We start from the raw sequence: 17,826 nt of genomic DNA on the forward strand, positions 1-17,826 counted from the left end.
GTTGCTGAATAATTGTGTGTATGAAATATGAACACAGTTTTCAAAAGAGTGCCTGATAAGCAGCTTGCTGGAACGAAATGGTTGAGCAGAAGGATTTTACAGCACCTGCAGAGCATCGTGTGCTGTGGAAAACATTCAAGGTCAGCCTGAGAGAGACAGGTCACAGCACAGATCCAGCTCCAGAGGATCCAGGCTTGAGCTCACAGACTCCCCACTGCAGCCTCCCCCCCACAGCTCCCCAACAATCCATTTCACGCTCCACACTCAGGTGAGGATCAAACAGAGGCAGCCCAGCTCAGAGGAGGCAAGACTCCTCCATCCCACAGACCAGAAAGCCAGGAGAAGCAGGCAGAACAGGTTTTTAAAACAACAGCAGGCAAGGAGCAGGACACAATCCCAGAGGAGGAAGAGCACAGTTTAACATCCACCATCAAAAGGAACAAGGAAAGAACACCACAAAGGCCAGAGAGGCACAGGAATGGTAATGGGAGGTACAGAGAGGTAATGAAAACACCTGAGCACAGAGACAGAATGGCGGAGGAGCAGGAGAGCCCAATTATGCTGGAAAACCAGTAATTTCTGCAGGAAATGGGTACATGCAGCCCAACCCTTTCTGCTGCCTGAACACAAGCAGGGCTGCAAGAACCGTGGATAAACAACAAACCTCCATCGGTCCATCAGGAACAGCCTCCTCTGGAACACCCCAGAGGGTCAGAATCCCTGTGGAGGCAGGAGAAAGGGAGGCCAGGAAATGCTCTCGTTCCCTGCATTAGGACAGATTTTCCCCTGTGAATTTAGAGAGAGGGAGGGATGCAGCCAAGTATGAAAGGCAGAAACAGAAGACACAATGGTGACTTCCAATTGCTGCAGGAGGAGAGAAGGAAGTAACATCAGCTCCTCCACACACTGGAGATTCAAAGGGAGAAGGAAAAACAGGGACTACATCAGTTAAAATACTGCAAGGAGCTCTGGACAGAGAGGATACACAGGAGCTCGATGCTTTCAGCGTCACACAGGAAGAGAGAGAAGCAGCAAAAAACCACCATTGCTATGGTGATCTAAAGCATTGGACACACTCAGCAAGGAGAAGAGATAAAAGGAATTACAAGCCACATTCCCAGCTGCACAGAACATCCTTGAGATAGGATCAGGCCCCAGGATCCACCCAGCTCAATTGTTAGTTGATGCTGTCATCTGCCTCCTCATCCTCCACACTGTCTGCAGGTCAAAGAGGACACAGCACCAGATACAAATGTAAAGGGGTTATTTTATTATTGATTCAGAGGTTAGACAAGGCACCATTTGATCTAAAAAGAAATGCAAAAAAAACCACCCCCAATTAAGTGTTATTTTTGCAGGCAATTAAGAAAAGTCTCTTTTGCATTTCTTTAGCATTGTGTGAATTCCAGCTTTGTCATGATCACAGAAAAGCCACCCCACTCCCAAGTAAGGCAGGTTTGGACTAGAGCCACGACCCCTCTGTTCAGCAGCAGAGAATCCTTGAGAAGTCTCTATGCCAGGGTTTAGGAATGCAGCAGAACAAGAAAAACAAAACTTCCAGGAAAAGACCACAGCATCTCTTTTTCTTTTCCATTTCAGACACGATGAATCATTTGTTCGTTTTGGTCCTCGCTGATAGGAAATAACTTCAGAAAAAAATCACAGCAAACCTTTCAGTGGCCTCAAAGTACCAAGAGCCCATGAGACAAGCCCTGAAAGTCCCGGAGAAGCCTGGAATAACATCTAGCCTTGCCCTCCAACAGGTCAAGGACCTGCAGCTGATCTCTGAAATATGTTTCCCTCTCCACAATTGTTTTGCCTCCACAACCATGATTTCTAAGACCACCTCCTCTTCACAATTATTCTGCCAAATAAGAAATCCAACCAAAACCCAACCAAATCAGCCCCCCAACCCCTTGTTTACCACCTCCTTCCCCCCCCTTCCATCAATCATACCCCCCCTCCCAGCTGCCCTCCCTGCACCCAGGGAAGGGCTGCAATGGGTGATGTAGCAGAGTGTGCAGCATTTGGTGGTGTCTCATCTGCTTGATGGAGTCACTCAGCTGGAATAAATGGGAACAGAGAGAGAAAAAAAATATTTAGGGAAAAACAAACAAACAAAATTAAGCATGGTTTATGGCAAAAAAAAAAAAAGAAAAGAAAAAAAGGCTGGTGAGCTGGATGTGAAGCGAGCACAAGGGAGGAAAGGAATGGAGAGTGGGAGAACGTCTTGCTCTTGCTGTAGAATAAAACCTTGACCAAATCCAGGAATGCCAACTGGCCCCTTCCCAGAGTGTAGGGGGCTGCACTTTGACTCTCTCAAAATAAAAGCTGATTCCACACAACTTCTTTAATCAACCAAGATGCCAGGGCAGTTGTGACCCACGCTTTCCCACTCCCTGGGGCACACCAGTCCCATCCTAAATGCTATCCCGACCTCCCAGCATGCCAGGTCCAGGTTACCCTTCCACAAAAAAAACAGAGACAGAGCAAGGGCCGTCTGGGAATCCCAGGGGACCACAGGCTGCTGGCAAAACCAGCCCTGTTTACTGTCAGAGCCTTTGTCCTCAGTCATGTGCTTTCTAGAGCAACAAGTCCACTGCTTTTGGTTCCCAGTGTTATTTCCAGTTTGCTGGAAGGGAAGAGGTTCTGTGCCTGGAAAGGATGTATGAGGACAGAGAGGGGATTGTCAGGCAAAAGAGAAATTATCAAGGAAAAGAGCAAGGGATTCCTGAGGATTAAACATCTGCTCTGGCCACAGAGCTCACAGCAGCTCAGTGCACAGGATGGAGTGGGCCATCCTGAGAGAGAGGAGGATACTCAATAACACAATCAGTAAACACACATGGAATGCCAAAGGACAAAGTTTCATCTGAGCCAATCCATATTTACAGCAGGGTCCTCTAGGAAGGGCTGGAATCCCTCACGGCCAAAGGCCAGTGCCAGCCCTGCAGTGTCACCACACAGCAGCACAATGCCCTGGAAAGGCCGAGGCACTGAGCACACACAGTGTCCTCAAACACAGCCTGACGGAGGTGCTGCATTTGCTCAAGAAACAGGAACATTTCCATGAGCTCATAACAAAGGTCGTTAGCTCAAGGGCACGTGGAGCCAGTGGTTAATAACACGGTCTCTCGAGCCTTGAGAAATCATTTGTTTTGCAATAAGGCTTTATTATATTTAGACTTTGGGATCAGGAGAAGCTCAACACATCTTCCTCTCCTTGGTCAAAACCAAGGCAAGAGTGAAGAGATAAAACCCAAGTCCTTTTCTTATCCTCAGGACATCCCAACCTGCCACACAGTAACTGCTGTCAGACTCTGATCACAGATTTCACATTAAAAAGAGCAAGAAGCATCTCACCAATTTGCTATAAATCCCACAAATAAATAAAGGTTGAAACCCCCACCGTCTTTCTGACCCCCAAGTGCCATCAGAACAGAACCCCAGAGAGAATAAAACACATACAAAGAGAAGAAATCATCACCCAGCCCCGAGAAGCAGCCAGGCTGTCCCTCCCAGGCTGCTCCCACAGCAACACACACAGAGCAACCCCAGCTTTCAATCCTGCAGCTTCACATCTCCTGTGAAATCCTTCCCCCAACTCCCCAACCTTCTCTGTGGGGTAGCCAGGAGGAGCTGGAAGTACAGTTCCTTCCAGGGAGGTGCATTTCTAGGATGAAACAAAAGCTTTTTCACCCAAAGGAGTGCAGAGCCCATTTTGGGCAGCTGGAAGCTGGGCTCGCTGCGGCCTCTAGAGGCCAAAATCCCAACATCCACACACAGACTGATTCTGACATACAGCGACATAAGAGACCGTTAAATGCTCGTTTAATCAGAGAATTAGCACACCCCTGCCTTGGACTGCATCATCCCTTCCCCTTCTACTTTGCTCAGCTCTTACCCTCCTTGGACCCAGAGAGACAGAGACAGAGAAAGAGAGAGGAAAAAAAAAGGAGAGCCCCATCCTGGGACGGAGCCTTAAATGAACATAACCAGGTCTTTACATGTTGCTTTCGTGAAGGCTGCCAGGATGCTGGCAAACACCACGTCGGGAGACTGGGAGGCATCCACGGCTGTATGGATCCCTCTCTTGCTGTAGTAGGACACCAGGGGGGAGGTCTGGGTGTGATAGGCCTTCAGCCGGGTTCTCAGGGCCGTTTCGTTATCGTCAGAGCGGCGGATCAGGGGCTCTCCAGTGACCTGGGAGAAGCAAGGGGACAATCTCCAGCGAGCTGCAGCCTGGGATGCTCCCCCCTTCTCTCCCTGCTCCCCTCCTGCAAGGCAGAGCTGCAGAGGAGACCCCAGGTGTGTGGGGGAGATGGAGTGAACCCCAGGCAGCCAGAACAAGTCCCAGAGCAGTCACTGAAGAGAGAAGGGCTCAGCACCGTGGTCCTTTTCCCCACACACCACTCTGCTTGCTAAAAGGAACCTCGAGACCAGGCACCAGCTACAGCTGCTCCCCAGGATGGAAACCAGTCACAACCCACCGCCAACTTGAGCTGTGGACAGAGTCCAACAAGTTCTGAGGATGGCAGAGCCTGGACCAGCCCTTCATCCATCCATGCCCTTCATCCATCCATCCATTCATCCCTCCAGGCCTCGCTCCCTGCAGTGCCGTCGGCTCAGGCTGCCCAAGCAGCTCCCCACGCTCCCCAGAAGGTACAAGAGAAGGAAAGAAATGAGTTTTTCCAGGGAGACACTGCAAAGCATCAGCTAAACCCAAAGCAAGGGAAGCTGCGGCCTTGGGAGCTCACATACATCGTCCTTCATGTGCTCTTTCGGGGGTCTGAACTCCTCGTGATACGAGCGGCCACTCGCTGGGTGAATCAGCCTGAGACAGAAAAGAAGTGTCAGCAAAGCAGCCTGGTCAGGACAAGATCTCCTGAACCTGCCACTCATCAGCACAGAAACATCTGCCACAGCAACACCATTAGCCTTTCACTTGTAAGAAAATTCTCTCCAGTTATTTCTGTACCAAGGACCTCTTCAGTTTGGAAAAGCAGCTGCGCTGGGAGATGGAGAAGGGGAGTTTTACTTCCTGCTCTGCTGGGAAAGGGGTCTGGACAACAGTGCAAGAGAACACACTCCTGACCCTGCAGGAAGTTTACTGGTGTCCAAATGTATTCAGTGTCCTGTGCAAGGGAGCACTAAAAGCTTTGGAGAAGGAGGAACTTAAAGTGTGAGCTGAGATTTTCTATAGAAATCCCCGATTTATAGGGCAAGGAAGGGGCTCTGCTCAAGGATGGCCCAGGCACAGGAGAACAGGCAAGGGATCAGGGCAGAAACCAGCATCACTGCCAGCCCTAAGCATCAGGAGGACAACCAGGGATCTGAAATTAGGATGCTCTTCCATAGACTAGGAAATCCCAACCCAAGCACTAGGAGAGAAGGATTACCGTCCAGTGATCCTCCGGATCAGCAAGGAGTCAGGGATGCTGAACTCAATGACGGAGTCAAGCTTCTCTCTCCTTTTCTCCAGGAGCTCATCCAGCTGCAACAGCAAACACCCACCTCAGAGGGGCTGAGGGAGCAGGGACCCCTGGTTTTGAGGGAAGGAGGTGCTGGAGCAGCCCCCCGAGCAGGGGCTCCCGTACCATCTCCGCCTGTTTCACCGTGCGTGGGAAGCCGTCCAGGAGGAACCCATTCTTGCAGGGAGGGGAGTCCAGGTTGTTCTCAATCAGCTCCACCACCATCTCATCACTCACCTGCAGAGATGAGACAGGTATGTTGTCAGGAAGGACACCCCGAATTTACACACAGCTGCTGCCCTTGTAGATAGGGGGGGATTTTTGGAGTTGTCCTGTGCAAGGCCAAGGGTTGGGCTTGATAATTAATGTGTCCTTCCAATGAAGGACAGTGATTCTATGATTCATGTCAATGCTCAGGCTGCCTGTTCAGACCTGCCCAGATCAGCGCAGCACTCCCTGCAACACCAGAACATGGGCAATGCCACATTTCACTCCAGGGACTCTCCAGCCTGAGCAGGGACTTGGACCAGCACTGTAACCTCACTGTTACAAAGGTTGCTGTATTGAAAGGAACACTGTCAGCTCAAACTCATTAGATTATTTTCTTAAAAAAATCCAAACTACAATACAAAATATCAACACAACCTTGATTTCCTGTTACTTTGTACCTTCACCTACACATCCCCCTGGGGAGGCAGGCCTGGGCAGGAAGGGCAGAGCGGGCGAGTTGCTCATTGACTCCCATAAACCTCGTAGGAAGGTAAAAGCCCAATAGTTGCTGACAAGCTCTGGCTTCACTGGGTAGTTCCCATCTAACAATCTGGGCATACCACTGGGATTAGTACCTTTTCCACACTGCAGCACTCACAGATGCTGCAGCCCCAACAATAGCTGTTTATTTGGGAGCAGCTCTCAGCAGCACTGTTTTCTCCAGCACACACAGCTGGGACCCAGCAGGATTTGGGACCAGGCTGTCACAACACACAAACAACATCCCTGCAGGCAGGGAGTGGGGGGATAAGCAGCCAGTCATTTCTGTGCCTTCCTGATTACACCTTCTGGAGGAAAAAAGGTCCTGAGCACAAACCCCATGCTGAAATGTTGCTGTGCTCCCAGCTGAGTTATCACAGAGCTGCGGGATGTGCCCGTGGAGCAGCCTGGAGCTGCCTGCCACACACACACACACGTGGCAGATACCACCAGCCTGGCCAGATAACATCCCTATCTTTCATAACCAGCTGGGTATTGCAGGCTCAGTGTTGCAACGAGCTCTGAGCAGAAGTGAGATAAGGCTGCTCTCCCCAACTGGGGCGTGCAGATTCTCCCCGGGGTGTTACGAGCCTGTGGCAGCTGTGCTGATGCTCAAGATCTGCCCCACACTGGGGCAAGGCACTGCAATTTGTGGTCCCTCGAGCTTCCCTGAGATATTTCAGTCATTAGGATGAGATAATGGGACCCTCAGAAAATGAATGTCAGAGATTCTAATTTATGTCTTTTGGGGATCCAAAGTGTCTCTCTCACACAGCAGCTGCTACAACTACCACAGCAACACCTTTAGGTTTATTTTCAACAGGTGAATCGAGCTTATGCAAGAGCTGGGATGCAGATGAACCCTGTGAAGTGATACCTGGATATCAGGTATCATGTGAAGAAACACAGGAGCCACAAAGCTGTAATGTCCTGCAGATCCAAGGATACACTGCCACCTCAGTGTTCAGGAGCCAGAAAAGTGCCAGCCAGACTGCACCCCCTAAAAGATAAAAACAACCCAGGGCCACAGGCTGCTGGTAAGCAACAGTAAGTTTGAAGAGGGAGGATGTTTGTGTATGATGCTTCTCCTGCAGAGTGAGACCCATCCCTACCTTCACCCTGCAATCTGCCTTCCTACACTAATTAGAGAATTCTAATTAGGAGGTGGATTTTGTTTGCTCTCATTCCAGGTGCTGCCAACCCATGTCCCCTCCCAGCACATTCCCCACGACCCACCAGCTTCCCCGAATCCATCGTTTCCTTGAGCCGCTTGCCCAGCTCGGAGCCCGAGGCCACCATGGCCCGCAGCATGTCACCGGTAGCCAGGTGGCACACGCAGTAGGTCTCGGCCAGCTTCGGCGCCTGCAGAAGAGGACAGAGGTGACATGGGACCTGGGAGACGGAGGATCCCCACCCCGGCGGGGCCTTGTCCCCGTCTCGCGGCAGGGGGACAGTCGTTGAGCGGGCAGCACGTGGCAGGGCCCGGCACAGAGCCCCGGTGCTCAGCGATACCGGCTCCCCGCGGCCGGCCCTAGCCCGGGACAAAGGGACCCGGGACAAAGAGCCCCGGCGAGCGGGCCCCCGGAGGCGGGATACGAGCGAGCCCCCGTGGAAGGGAGCCCCGGGGCCACACGAACACAGCGCACCGCCCGGTTCCTCCGCGGGCGACGGAAGGCGGGACACCCGCGTCCCTCCGCGCGGGGGTCACCCGCTGACTGCCGCCACTGGGGAAGGCCGGGCGGGCCGCTCCCGCCGGCCGCTCCCGCCCGCATCGCCCTCACCTGCGTGCCCTTGCCCGCGCCGGGCGGGCCCAGCAGCACGGCGCGGATGCCGTGGCGGATCCCCGCGGCCGGGGCCTGCCCGCGGCCGCTCCCGGCCTGCGCGCTCGGAGCCATGGCCGCCGCCGACTGCGCGCCCGGGCCCGGCCTAGTGGGCGGGGACAGCGTCGGTGGGCGGGGTTATGCAAATGAGGAGCGGGAATAGGCGAGCGCCCGCGCGCGTTTCACCTTGAGTGGGCGGGGTTATGTCGGAAGTGGGCGTGGTCAGACCTCGGTGGGCGGGGCTTTGCTGCGCCACGTGGGTCGCTCGGTGTCGCCGCGCTTGCCCCGAACTGTCCCCAAGTCCCGGGCGCTGCTGAGGCCGCGCCTCGAGTGCTGCGTCCAGTTCTGGGTCACTCAGTTCGAGAAGGACACTGAGTTGCTGGAATATGGCCAGAGATGGGCAACGAGGGTGGAGTACAAGTCTGATGAGGAGCGGCTGAGGGAGCTGGGGCAGCTGAGCCGGGAGAAAAGGAGGTTCAGGGGTGACCTTATCACTCTTTGTATCTACCTGAAGGAATTTGGAGCCACGTTGGGTTGGGGTAGGGCTTCTGTCCCAGGCAGCTAGTGACAGGACAAGAGGAAAGGGGAGAGCTGCGCAAGGGGAGGTTTAGGTTGGACATTAGGAAGAATTTCTTCACAGGAAGATTAGACATTGGAATGGGCTGCCCGGGGACGTGGTGGAGTCACCACCCCTGGAAGTGTTTAAGGAAAGACTGGACGTGGCACTTGGTGCTGTGGTCCAGTTAACACAGTGGTGTCCAGTCACAGCTGGACTTCGTGATCTCAAAGATTTTTTTGAACCTAATTGATTCTGTGATTTTGAGCTGTGCTTGCCCTGGCGCTGTGTGGGATGGGCTCAGTGCCCTGCTCTGCGTGGGCTGTGCATCACAACATTGCCCAGTGCATCCAGGAGGGACTGCAGGGCTCTGCTCTCCCAGCCTTTCTGCATGATCCCCACATCCCACACAGCACAGTCCAGTGCTGGTGATGGGCCAGATCACAGGCAAAACCAGCCAGGATCTCACAGCAGACAAGAGCTTCCTTGGCCCTGGTTGCCAGGGGAGTCTGTGGCAAAGCCAAGACCACAGTGTTGAATACAGAAACCCAGGCTAAGTCAGTCCTTTTCACTCCCTGCCCAGTGGGGACAGCCACCCCTCCACAGACAGAACATTGGCTCCTCAGCAACACCAGAGAGGGACCTGCACGTTTAACAAGAGTTAAAAAATCCCTGCTGAGCCCATCTCATTTGTGGCACCATTTCTGAGATCCAGGTCTCACGGATCAGACAGAGCAGCTGCATTGATGGCAGAGCTGGATCTGCTGCTGAGGCACCCACCAAAACCAGCAGCAGCTCAGCAAAGGCAGCATCAGTCCCTGACATCTTCCCAACTACCTCCCTCTCTCCGGAGTCCCAGCCAAACACCACTCAGCCTTTAATCTTCAGGAAGCCTGGTTTCCCTGGCAGCAGCATTTCTGAGGTATTTCGGGCTCTCTTTCCCCCGCAGGTTGCGCAGCCGCGGGAAGCGGGGCTGGGCTGCCAGGCTGGGGATGAGCTGCGGGGACTCGGTGCCAGCCCGGAGTGACTGCAGGGGGCAGCCCCAGCCTTGGGAAAGGGTGGGCGAGGAGGGGGAGCGTTCTCCAAAAGGGATGAAGGATGCTCGGAGGCGGCTCAGCCAATGGGGTGGCTGGATTTGGTTGTCACGGCTACAGTTGGGAGGCAGAGCAGGGAGGTAGTGCTGGAAGAGAAGGGGTGCAGAGCCCCCCCATCCTCTGCAGGGGCTCAGGGCAGGCAGGGAGCTGGGGCAGGACAAACAGCTGGCCCTGGGGCCGGTTCATTCTCTTGGGAGATCCATGGCAAAATCTATTTAAATGCCTTCTGAGGTAAGGGGGCTTTGAGGAGGGCTGTGGGAGAGCTGTTTTGCCTGGCACGGTGAGAAGGGAGCTGTAAAGGGCCTGTGGTTGCTGAATTTGGGGATGGGGGTGAAGGGCATTGTGCTGTCAGTGCTTCTCCCTCTTTAAATCCCTGAACTGCTTCTCCCCAGAGAGCCTGGACCCCCAGGCAGAGCTACACCTCGGGCTGCTGCAGGAGCTCGGCATTCCTCGGGGAGCCCCCCTGACAGCACACCAGGGCACCTGGGAGAGACAACTGGACTGTGGTAAGGAGGGCATGTCCGAGGCTGGGGCATGAGTTCTGACAGGAGTGACCCATTCCATCCCTTCTGTGCCTGACCAGTGTGGGCTGGGTGCTGTTTGGTGATGTGGAGTGAAGGGTAAAGCTGGAGGAGCTGCTCTTCTTTCCTGGTTATGAAACTGTAAGAGCTTCAAAACATTTTTTTTTATACCATTCCCCGTCTCTGGAATTGGCTGGTGGTGCTTGCTCAATGCATTACAACATCCAGGGTCAGTGTGGTCTTTCTCCCAGTGCCCCCTGGAATGCTGTCAGGAGGTCTCTGTGGGGAAGCTCCAAGAAATGAAACCTCTGCCTCCTGCTCACTTCAAATCAGAGAGATCATGCTCCTGGAAGAGCCCTGGAGCTAGGCCTGGGTTATTGGGGTGGAAATGTTCCCTGCTAGCTCTTCAGTTCCCTGGATTATGGGCCAGGCTGGATCCAGCTAAGGGTGAGAGCTCAAAGCTAAAGCTCTGCTAGGATGAGCCAGAAAACTCAGTGCTGCTGAATTGTACCCTTGTTCCACACCGTGTGTCACGGGAGAGCCGTGGAACTGCATCCACAGCACAGATCCAGGTTGTCCTGAGGTTGAATGGTGTCAGTGAGTGGCCTGTGCTGTGCCTCCCTTGTCCTCAGGCTTTCCCCTGGGAAAGTGGGTCCAGGAGACTTCAGCTATTTGGGATCCACACGGGATGTTCACCTCATTGAACAGATAGAACATCCAGCTGCATTCCAGAACGTGAAGGGGCCTGTCCTGGCCTAGAAAGGGATCTCTGCTTTTTGTGGCTTTGTTGTTGACTGTGCTGGTGCCTGCTGATGGAGACAAGGCTGCTGTGTGCCAAAACAGAGCTCTGAACTGCAGAGAAATGTGTCTCCTCCCCCGGGGAAGATGCTGTAACCCGCAGCAGGGCTCTGCTGAGCTGCTGGTTTGGAGCAGAGCAGCACAGAGCTCTATCCAGAGGCACCCCGGGCTGTGGGCTGGGTGGTCCATGATGATGGAGCTTCTGGACCCTTCCTCTAATATTCCTTTTCTTTTAAAAGTGTGTCTCATTAGAATCCATCCCCTAATCCAAGAGGCTTTAAACGAGCATCAGCACACCCAGAACACCAGACCATGAACGGGTACTTGAACGAATCCAACTTCCTGATGGTGGAGGAGGGCTTCACCACCCGAGACCTCCTGGAGAACCTCCTGGGGGAGCTGTGCCAAGAGGTGAGGGCTGATGCTCTGCTGCTGCCTTTGGAAAAGGCTCTTCTGGAGCTGCTGCTCACTTCAGCTGTCTCCTAGAGCGACCAGCAGGCCTTCTTCGTGGCAGACCTTGGGGACATCGTGAAGAAACACCTGTGTTTCCTGAAGGCCTTGCCCCGAGTGAAACCCTATTTCCCAGTTAAATGCAACGGCAGCGAAGGGGTGATTCGGCTGCTGGCAGAGCTGGGGGCAGGATTTGCCTGCGCCAACAAGGTAGGACTGTGGGAGGACAGCTCCAGGGGAAATGTTTGTGGGGGAGTGGCAGAGCTCACCCTCATTTCCTCAGTCTCTGCTCTAGGTGACATTTACAGGGGCAGGAGTCTCCCTCTGCTGTCACAGCCCAGAAATCCTTGTCCCCTTTGGCTGACATTCCCGGCCCCGGAGCTGCTGTCCTGCCTGGTGGCTCAGCACATCCCTGGGGTGCCACTGCCACAGCTGGCCAACTCTTGGTGTCCTTAGGGCTGAGCCTAAAGCTTTTTGCTCCTTCCTGCTTGTCATTTGCAACAGTCAGATTTCCAGGGAGGAGCTAAAATTAAATCACTTATTTTTATGTAATTAAATAGGATGTGTTTCCAGGAGGAGAAAGTACAGGAGTTGTCACAGCTCAGAGTAGGGGTCAGCCCCAGGCCTGCTAACCCCACTTGTTTCTTCTCCCATTCTCATGGTGTTTTTAAACCTGTCCATGCCAGGACAAAGTCCACTGTGATCCCTTTGAGCTCTGGTATCTTTTCCCTGGAAAAGCCCAGGCTGCAAGGCTGGCGCTTTGCCCTCCTCAGCACTGCAAGCAGGCCAAGACCCAGAGCTGGTGGCTGGTGCACACCCATCTCCTGGGGACCTGCTGCACATGTCTCCTTCTCCCTGCAGGCAGAGATCACCCGTGTTCAAAACCTTGGGGTCCCAGCTGACAGGATCTTCTACAGCAGCCCCTGCAAGCAGGTCGCTCACATCAGGTACGCGGCCAGCCACGGCGTGAGGCTGATGGCCTTTGACAACGAGGTGGAGCTGAGCAAGGTGGCCAGGAGCCACCCCCGGGCCAGGTGGGTGTCTGGCAGTGCCACCAGCGTGGGTGCTGGAGGAGGGGATGGGCAAGGGGCTGTGGGGGGCGAGAGGAGGTCATACAAGGTTGGTGTTGGTGTCTTCTCTCAAGCGATAGGATGAGAGGAAATGGCCTCAAGCTGTGCCAAGGGAAGTTTAAATTTTAGATCTTAGATTTTAGATTTTAGATTTTAGATTTTTTTAGATTTTTTTTGGATTTTTTTAGATTTTTTAGATTTTTTTTAGATTTTAGATTTTTTTTTAAATTTTAGATTTGTAGATTTTAGATTTTAGATTTTAGATTTTTTTAGATTTTAGATTTTAGATTTTAAATTATAGATTGTAGATTTGTAGATTTTAGATTTTTTTAGATTTTTTTTAGATTTTCGATTTTTTTAGATTATAGATTTTAGATTTTAGATTTTAGGTTTCAGATTTCAGATTTTAGATTTTAGATTTTTAGATTGGATATGGGGAAAAATTTGATCACTGAAGGGGTGATCAGGCAGTGGAACAGGCTGCCCAGGAAAGGGATCATCATCTCTGGAAACATGTGAAAAACTTGCAGATGTGGTGCTCAGGGACATGATTTAGTGCTGGACTTGGGGTAAATATTTGGACTCAGGGATCTTTGAGGGCTTTTCCAGCCCTCAAAGGCTTTTCCTTACATGATCCCGTTATTCCAAGACCCCTCAGCACAGTGTGGCTTTGTGGTGCAGGATGTTGCTGGGGATCACTGCTGACTCCATCCCTTGTGCCCACCCGAGCATGACTTTTGGGACCACGCTGAAATCCTGCCGTCACCTGCTGGAGACAGCGAAGGAACAGGCTGTGGAGGTTGTTGGCATCAGGTACAGCCGTGGGCCTTCTTCCATAGGGGTGCTCATCCCCTCTGGATTGGGATCTGGGCAGCTCTGCCCTGCTGGAACAACGCAGTTGTGCTTGGGAGTGAGGTGAAGGCAGGGATTTGACCTTGTTGGGACCAATATTTGGGGCAGGTCTGACCCTGAGAAAGGCTCTGTGGGGCTCTGGATGGTGTGTGGGACGCTGCCCCCAGCGAGTGACAATCCCAGTGCCGTGTCCCCTATGCTCTGGGGATGATCAAACCCTGCTGAGACGGGGTCTGTGCCCTCAGCTTCCACCTCGGGAGCCGTGTGCTGGAGCCGCAGGCCTTGGCCCAGGCTGTGGCCACAGCACAGCTGGTGTTTGACGTGGGCACGGAGCTGGGACACCACATGCACCTCCTGGACATCGGGGGGGGGTTCCCCGGCACCGAGGACACCACAGCCCTGCTGGAAGAGGTACAAACCTCCCAACACCCGCTCCCAGCAGGCAGAGAATGAGCTTGGGAGCTCTCCCCAGGTCTGGCTCCCTGCAGAGTTCCCAGCTAACCAAGAGGAAGGTTCATTTTCTTCCCTCCCAGATGGCTGTGGGGATAAACTCTGCCTTGGATTTGTACTTCCCCGAGGGCAGCGGGGTGGACATTGTTGCCAGGCCTGGGCGTTACTACGTCACCTCTGCCTTCACCTTGGCTGTCAGCATCACTGCCTTGGAGGAGATCCCCATGGAGCAGCCTGGCTCTGACGGTAGGTGTGACAGCAGGATGTGTCCCCCGTGTCCCCGAGCTCCCCTGAGCCCTCAGAGAACAACTTCTCTTCCCAGAGGAAGAGTGTGGCAGCAAGAAGAACCTGGTGTATCACCTCAGTGACGGCATCTACGGCGCCTTCAGCTGCCTCCTGTTCGACAGCCCCTGCCCCAGGCCTCGGCTGCACAAGGTGAGGGGCTCACCTGTCCTGGGGTGTCCCTCACATTGGGTGGCATCACCTCAGCCAACACCCAGCTGCACCCAGTCCTTGAGCTTCTGAGGTCACCGTGCCACCGGGACATCCTCATCCCTGTGTCTGCTCCGTGTTTTTCCCACAGAGACCCTGCCCAGAGCACCCCTGGCACAGCAGCAGCCTCCGGGGCCCGCCGGGTCACGCCGAGGATCGCATCGCCGACGGGCTGGAGCTGCCCCAGCTGCACGTGGGGGACTGGCTGGTTTTTGGGAACATGGGAGCCTACACCATGCCAACATCACCCCTGCTCACGGGGGGTCCCCAGCCACACGTCACCTACGCCATGTCCCGCATGGCCTGGTAAGAGATGGGCAGGGTGAGAGGGCAGGATGCTGTGAGAGGTGCTGGCTTCTCTTCCACATGGGCTCTTGGCCCAAGGGAGAGGGGGAAATATGAGTTCCAGAATGTGGAAATTCAGGGTAAAATCATGGCCTCAGAGGCAAAAATCGTATTTTTTTAATATTATCAAACTTGAGCCAGTTTTTTGCTGGAGAAAAGAGAGCCAAGCTCACCTCTGGCTGTTGTTCTTGGGGACAGGAGAGCTCTGGAGTGTGCCCTTCCCTGAGCCCATCCCATTTTCAAGGGGCTGCTCGTTCCCCTGGCTCCCTCTTGGGTGTCTCCACTTGCAGGAAAGCTGTCCAGCTCTTCCAGGGAAAGCCACCCCAGACAGAAGAGGATCGTGAGAGCCTCTGCACCCCCCTGTCCTGCGGCTGGGAAATGGCAGAGACACTTTGTGTCACCCCTGTCTTCGCTCCAGCTGGCATCATCTGAGCAGTGCTGGCACTGGAGGAGAAGGAACCACGGTGGGAGAGATCCTGTGGTGGTACTGGCAGGGGAAATGTCCCATAATGGTATTGGAATGGGAAAAATCCCATGGCAGCACCAGGGGAAAACGTCCCACAGTGGTACTGGAGGTATAAAAACCCTACAGTGGTACCACAGTGGGAAAAGTCCCATGGCAGTACCAGAAGTGATGGCACCAGAGGGGGAGGATCCCGTGGCAGTGCCAGGGAGGGGGAAGGTGCCATCCTGCCGCTGGCATCGCCCTGCTCCGTTCTCATGGACCTGGAAGTAAATCCTGTCCCATAAATCCTGCTCCTCCAGCTTGTGCAGTGTGCGTGCCTCCCAAAGGGGTTTGGCAGGTTTGGGCTCTGTGTTTAGGAGTGATGGTGATAATTGGTAGCCCAATGAGGCTTGAGGGGTCAGGTGAGGAAGCCCCCGGCTCTTCCTCCCCACCCTGTGCCAGAGGTGCTGGAGAATCTCTCTGCAATCAGCATTTAATGAGGCTTTGCTCATTAGGGAAGGTGGGGCCATTCACCCTGACGCTGTTGAGGTGTCCAGAGGGACCCCTGGGATTTTGGGAGGGCACGGAAATAGGGGGTGTGTTTAGGTTTTTGGGGGGACACTGGGGAGAAGACCTGGGCATTGTGGCATCTCCCTGGTTCCTGAGGTCTCGTCAGCCCTCACCAAGGCTCCTGCCCTGGGTACAGCCCTGTGAGACCCTGAAGGGCAGGAACTGGGAGAACTGGGAGCACTGGGAGGACCCTGGATCATGGGAATGGGATGCACTAGGAGTAATGGGACACTGGGTGACACTGAGATGGAGGCACTGGGAGCACTGGGGAGGGCAGGGTGCATTGGTCAGATCAGCCTTGGGGACTCAGAGAGGGCACTGGAAGGACACTTGGGGAATTGGGAGGACTATACTGGGAGGACACTGGGAGCATTGGGAAGACACTGGAGCACTGGGAGGAGAACAGAGGAAGGACACTGGGAAGGCACTGGGAGGAGAACAGAGGAAGAACACTGGGGCACTGGGAAGGCACTGGGAGGACACTGGGGCACTGGGAGGAGAACAGAGGAAGGACACTGGGAGGGCACTGGGAAGGCACTGGGGCACTGGGAAGGCACTGGGGCACTGGGAGGACACTGGGAGGAGAACAGAGGAAGGACACTGGGGCACTGGGAAGGCACTGGGAGGATATTGGAGCACTGGGAGGACATTGGAGCACTGGGAGGGCACTGGGAGGAGAACAGAGGAATGACATGAGCACTGGGAGAGCACTAGGAGCGCTGGGAGGGCACTGGGAGGGCAGTGGGAGGGCACTGGGAGGGTACTGGGAGCGCTGGGAGGGCACTGGGAGCGCTGGGAGAGCATTAAACACCGTGGCCGCCAGGGGGCGCTATAACGCGCGCGGACCGGGGAGGGCTCTGCCCGTGTTCTCCTCCCAGCCGTAAAGCGTGCCGCCGTGCCGCCACATCGGTTGCGCTTGACGGCGGGAGCGTCGCGAAAAGCCCGTGAAGGACGGCGGCGGGCCCGTGAGGGGGGGCGGCGGTGTCGGCGGCGCGACAGCGCTCGTGTCGCGACAGGAGCGCAGCCATGCCGTTCTGGGAACTGCAGAAGAAGCTGGGCATCGATGTGGACAGCTGGCTGTTGCGGCAGAGCATGCCGCAGCCGCACGGCCAGGCCGCGGTCTGTCACGCCTTCGAGCGCGAGTGGGTGGAGTGCGGGCACGGGCTGGGCCAGACCCGCGCCCGGCGCGAGTGTCAGCTCGAGTACGAGGATTTCATGGAGTGCATGAAGCGCACCAAGCTGGTGGGTGAGCGGGGGAGCACCGCGGGGCCTTGGGGGGACACGGGGGGCGCGGGGGTCTGGAGGGTCCTGACAGAGCGGAGGGCAGCAGGTCCGGGCTGAGGGGACTCGAGGTGCTGCCTCAGGGTAGGGAGAGGCTGCAGAGGGTCCTGGCCACGCTCTGGGGGAGGTTTGGGGACTCCAGCCCGGGGTGGGAGCGCACCCTGGTCATTCCCAGTGTGAGGGGGGGGGTCTGGCCCTGCAGCAGCCCCTTCCCCGAGGGCTGCGGTGGCTGCAGGACCCCGAGGAGCTGTGACTGCCCCATTCCTGGAGGTGTTCCAGGCTAGGCTGGAGAAACCTGATTAGTGGAAAGTGTTCCTGCCCATGGAGGTGGGGCTGGGTGGGATTTTAGTTCCAACCGAAGCATTCCGTGTTTTGGGGCAGCGCCGAGCAGAGCTTCCTCCCTGTCCCCAGCGCTTCTCCAGCAGCATCCACATCCAGGACAAAATCCTGGTCAGAAAATTGGGCTGGAAACCCAAATATCAATCCAGAACATCCTGAGAGCCTCAAAGTCTTTGAGAAGAGCCTCAAACTTGAGCGAGGAGCCCCTGGGCGGGGTTAGTGTGGGTTCCATGTCTGTGGGGTTGCCAGGACCTGCCTTGGGGACCCCCCGAGGGATCCCTGAGACCCCTCTGTGACCCTGCCAGGCTCAACGGCTCCGGATCATCTTGGAGCAGCGGGACAGGATGATCAAGCAAGGGAAATACACACCCCCCGACTACCACATGGGCAAGGAGGAGCCCAGGCCTTGATTCCCACTGGAATTCCTCTTGGAAGAAAACCCCCAGAGCACGGGGCAGGGGCCCTGCTGTGGCTGGAGGGAAACAACCTCAGGTCGGGCAGTAAATATCCCTTTGGAATGTC

At 55.0% G+C, this 17,826-nt stretch overlaps 3 protein-coding genes across 5 annotated transcripts; 2 read left to right on the plus strand and 1 right to left on the minus strand.

Moving 5' to 3' along the window:
* Positions 1-1,247: 1,247 nt before the first annotated feature.
* AK2 (adenylate kinase 2) lies at positions 1,248-8,152 on the minus strand. 2 transcript variants are annotated; one of them, XM_005529746.3, is made up of 7 exons: positions 8,003-8,129; positions 7,458-7,583; positions 5,598-5,708; positions 5,400-5,494; positions 4,762-4,834; positions 4,008-4,203; positions 1,248-2,063 (listed from the first exon to the last, which is right to left on the minus strand). In XM_005529746.3, exons 1-7 carry the CDS (start codon positions 8,114-8,116, stop codon positions 2,056-2,058), a joined length of 723 nt encoding a protein of 240 aa, XP_005529803.1. In that variant the 5' UTR covers positions 8,117-8,129; the 3' UTR covers positions 1,248-2,055. The 2 variants fall into 2 exon arrangements, with proteins under 2 accessions (XP_005529803.1, XP_005529802.1); XM_005529745.3 differs by lacking the exon at positions 1,248-2,063 and having other exon boundaries at positions 3,153-4,203; positions 8,003-8,152.
* A 1,614-nt stretch (positions 8,153-9,766) lies between these two features.
* AZIN2 (antizyme inhibitor 2) lies at positions 9,767-15,425 on the plus strand. Of its 2 annotated transcripts, XM_014258425.2 has the most exons (11): positions 9,767-9,922; positions 10,084-10,197; positions 11,250-11,421; positions 11,497-11,670; positions 12,322-12,494; positions 13,212-13,343; positions 13,628-13,793; positions 13,916-14,078; positions 14,155-14,267; positions 14,416-14,630; positions 14,960-15,425. In XM_014258425.2, the coding sequence occupies exons 3-11, from the start codon at positions 11,323-11,325 to the stop codon at positions 15,099-15,101; spliced, it is 1,377 nt and encodes a 458-aa protein (XP_014113900.2). In that variant the 5' UTR covers positions 9,767-9,922; positions 10,084-10,197; positions 11,250-11,322; the 3' UTR covers positions 15,102-15,425.
* A 1,168-nt stretch (positions 15,426-16,593) lies between these two features.
* NDUFS5 (NADH:ubiquinone oxidoreductase subunit S5) lies at positions 16,594-17,826 on the plus strand. The gene is made up of 2 exons (XM_005529743.2): positions 16,594-16,926; positions 17,610-17,826. The coding sequence occupies exons 1-2, from the start codon at positions 16,711-16,713 to the stop codon at positions 17,712-17,714; spliced, it is 321 nt and encodes a 106-aa protein (XP_005529800.1). The 5' UTR covers positions 16,594-16,710; the 3' UTR covers positions 17,715-17,826.

This window comes from Pseudopodoces humilis, chromosome 27 (assembly GCF_049639895.1).
Source record: "Pseudopodoces humilis isolate 2021_Gansu_Grassland_sample_001 chromosome 27, ASM4963989v1, whole genome shotgun sequence".
NCBI lineage: Eukaryota > Metazoa > Chordata > Aves > Passeriformes > Paridae > Pseudopodoces > Pseudopodoces humilis.

Bases quoted from the DNA above. Each gene is read 5' to 3' on its own strand.
- AZIN2 (XM_014258425.2), top strand. From the start codon at position 11,323: ATGAACGGGTACTTGAACGAATCCAACTTCCTGATGGTGGAGGAGGGC. The intron at 11,422-11,496 runs GTGAGGGCTGAT...GCTGTCTCCTAG, and splicing joins TGGGGGAGCTGTGCCAAGAG to AGCGACCAGCAGGCCTTCTT. The intron at 11,671-12,321 runs GTAGGACTGTGG...TTCTCCCTGCAG, and splicing joins GATTTGCCTGCGCCAACAAG to GCAGAGATCACCCGTGTTCA.
- AK2 (XM_005529745.3), bottom strand. From the start codon at position 8,116: ATGGCTCCGAGCGCGCAGGCCGGGAGCGGCCGCGGGCAGGCCCCGGCC. The intron at 5,709-7,457 runs GTGGGTCGTGGG...TCATCTCTGCAG, and splicing joins CGATGGATTCGGGGAAGCTG to GTGAGTGATGAGATGGTGGT. The intron at 5,495-5,597 runs GTACGGGAGCCC...TTGCTGTTGCAG, and splicing joins CGGTGAAACAGGCGGAGATG to CTGGATGAGCTCCTGGAGAA.
- NDUFS5 (XM_005529743.2), top strand. From the start codon at position 16,711: ATGCCGTTCTGGGAACTGCAGAAGAAGCTGGGCATCGATGTGGACAGC. The intron at 16,927-17,609 runs GTGGGTGAGCGG...TGACCCTGCCAG, and splicing joins GCATGAAGCGCACCAAGCTG to GCTCAACGGCTCCGGATCAT.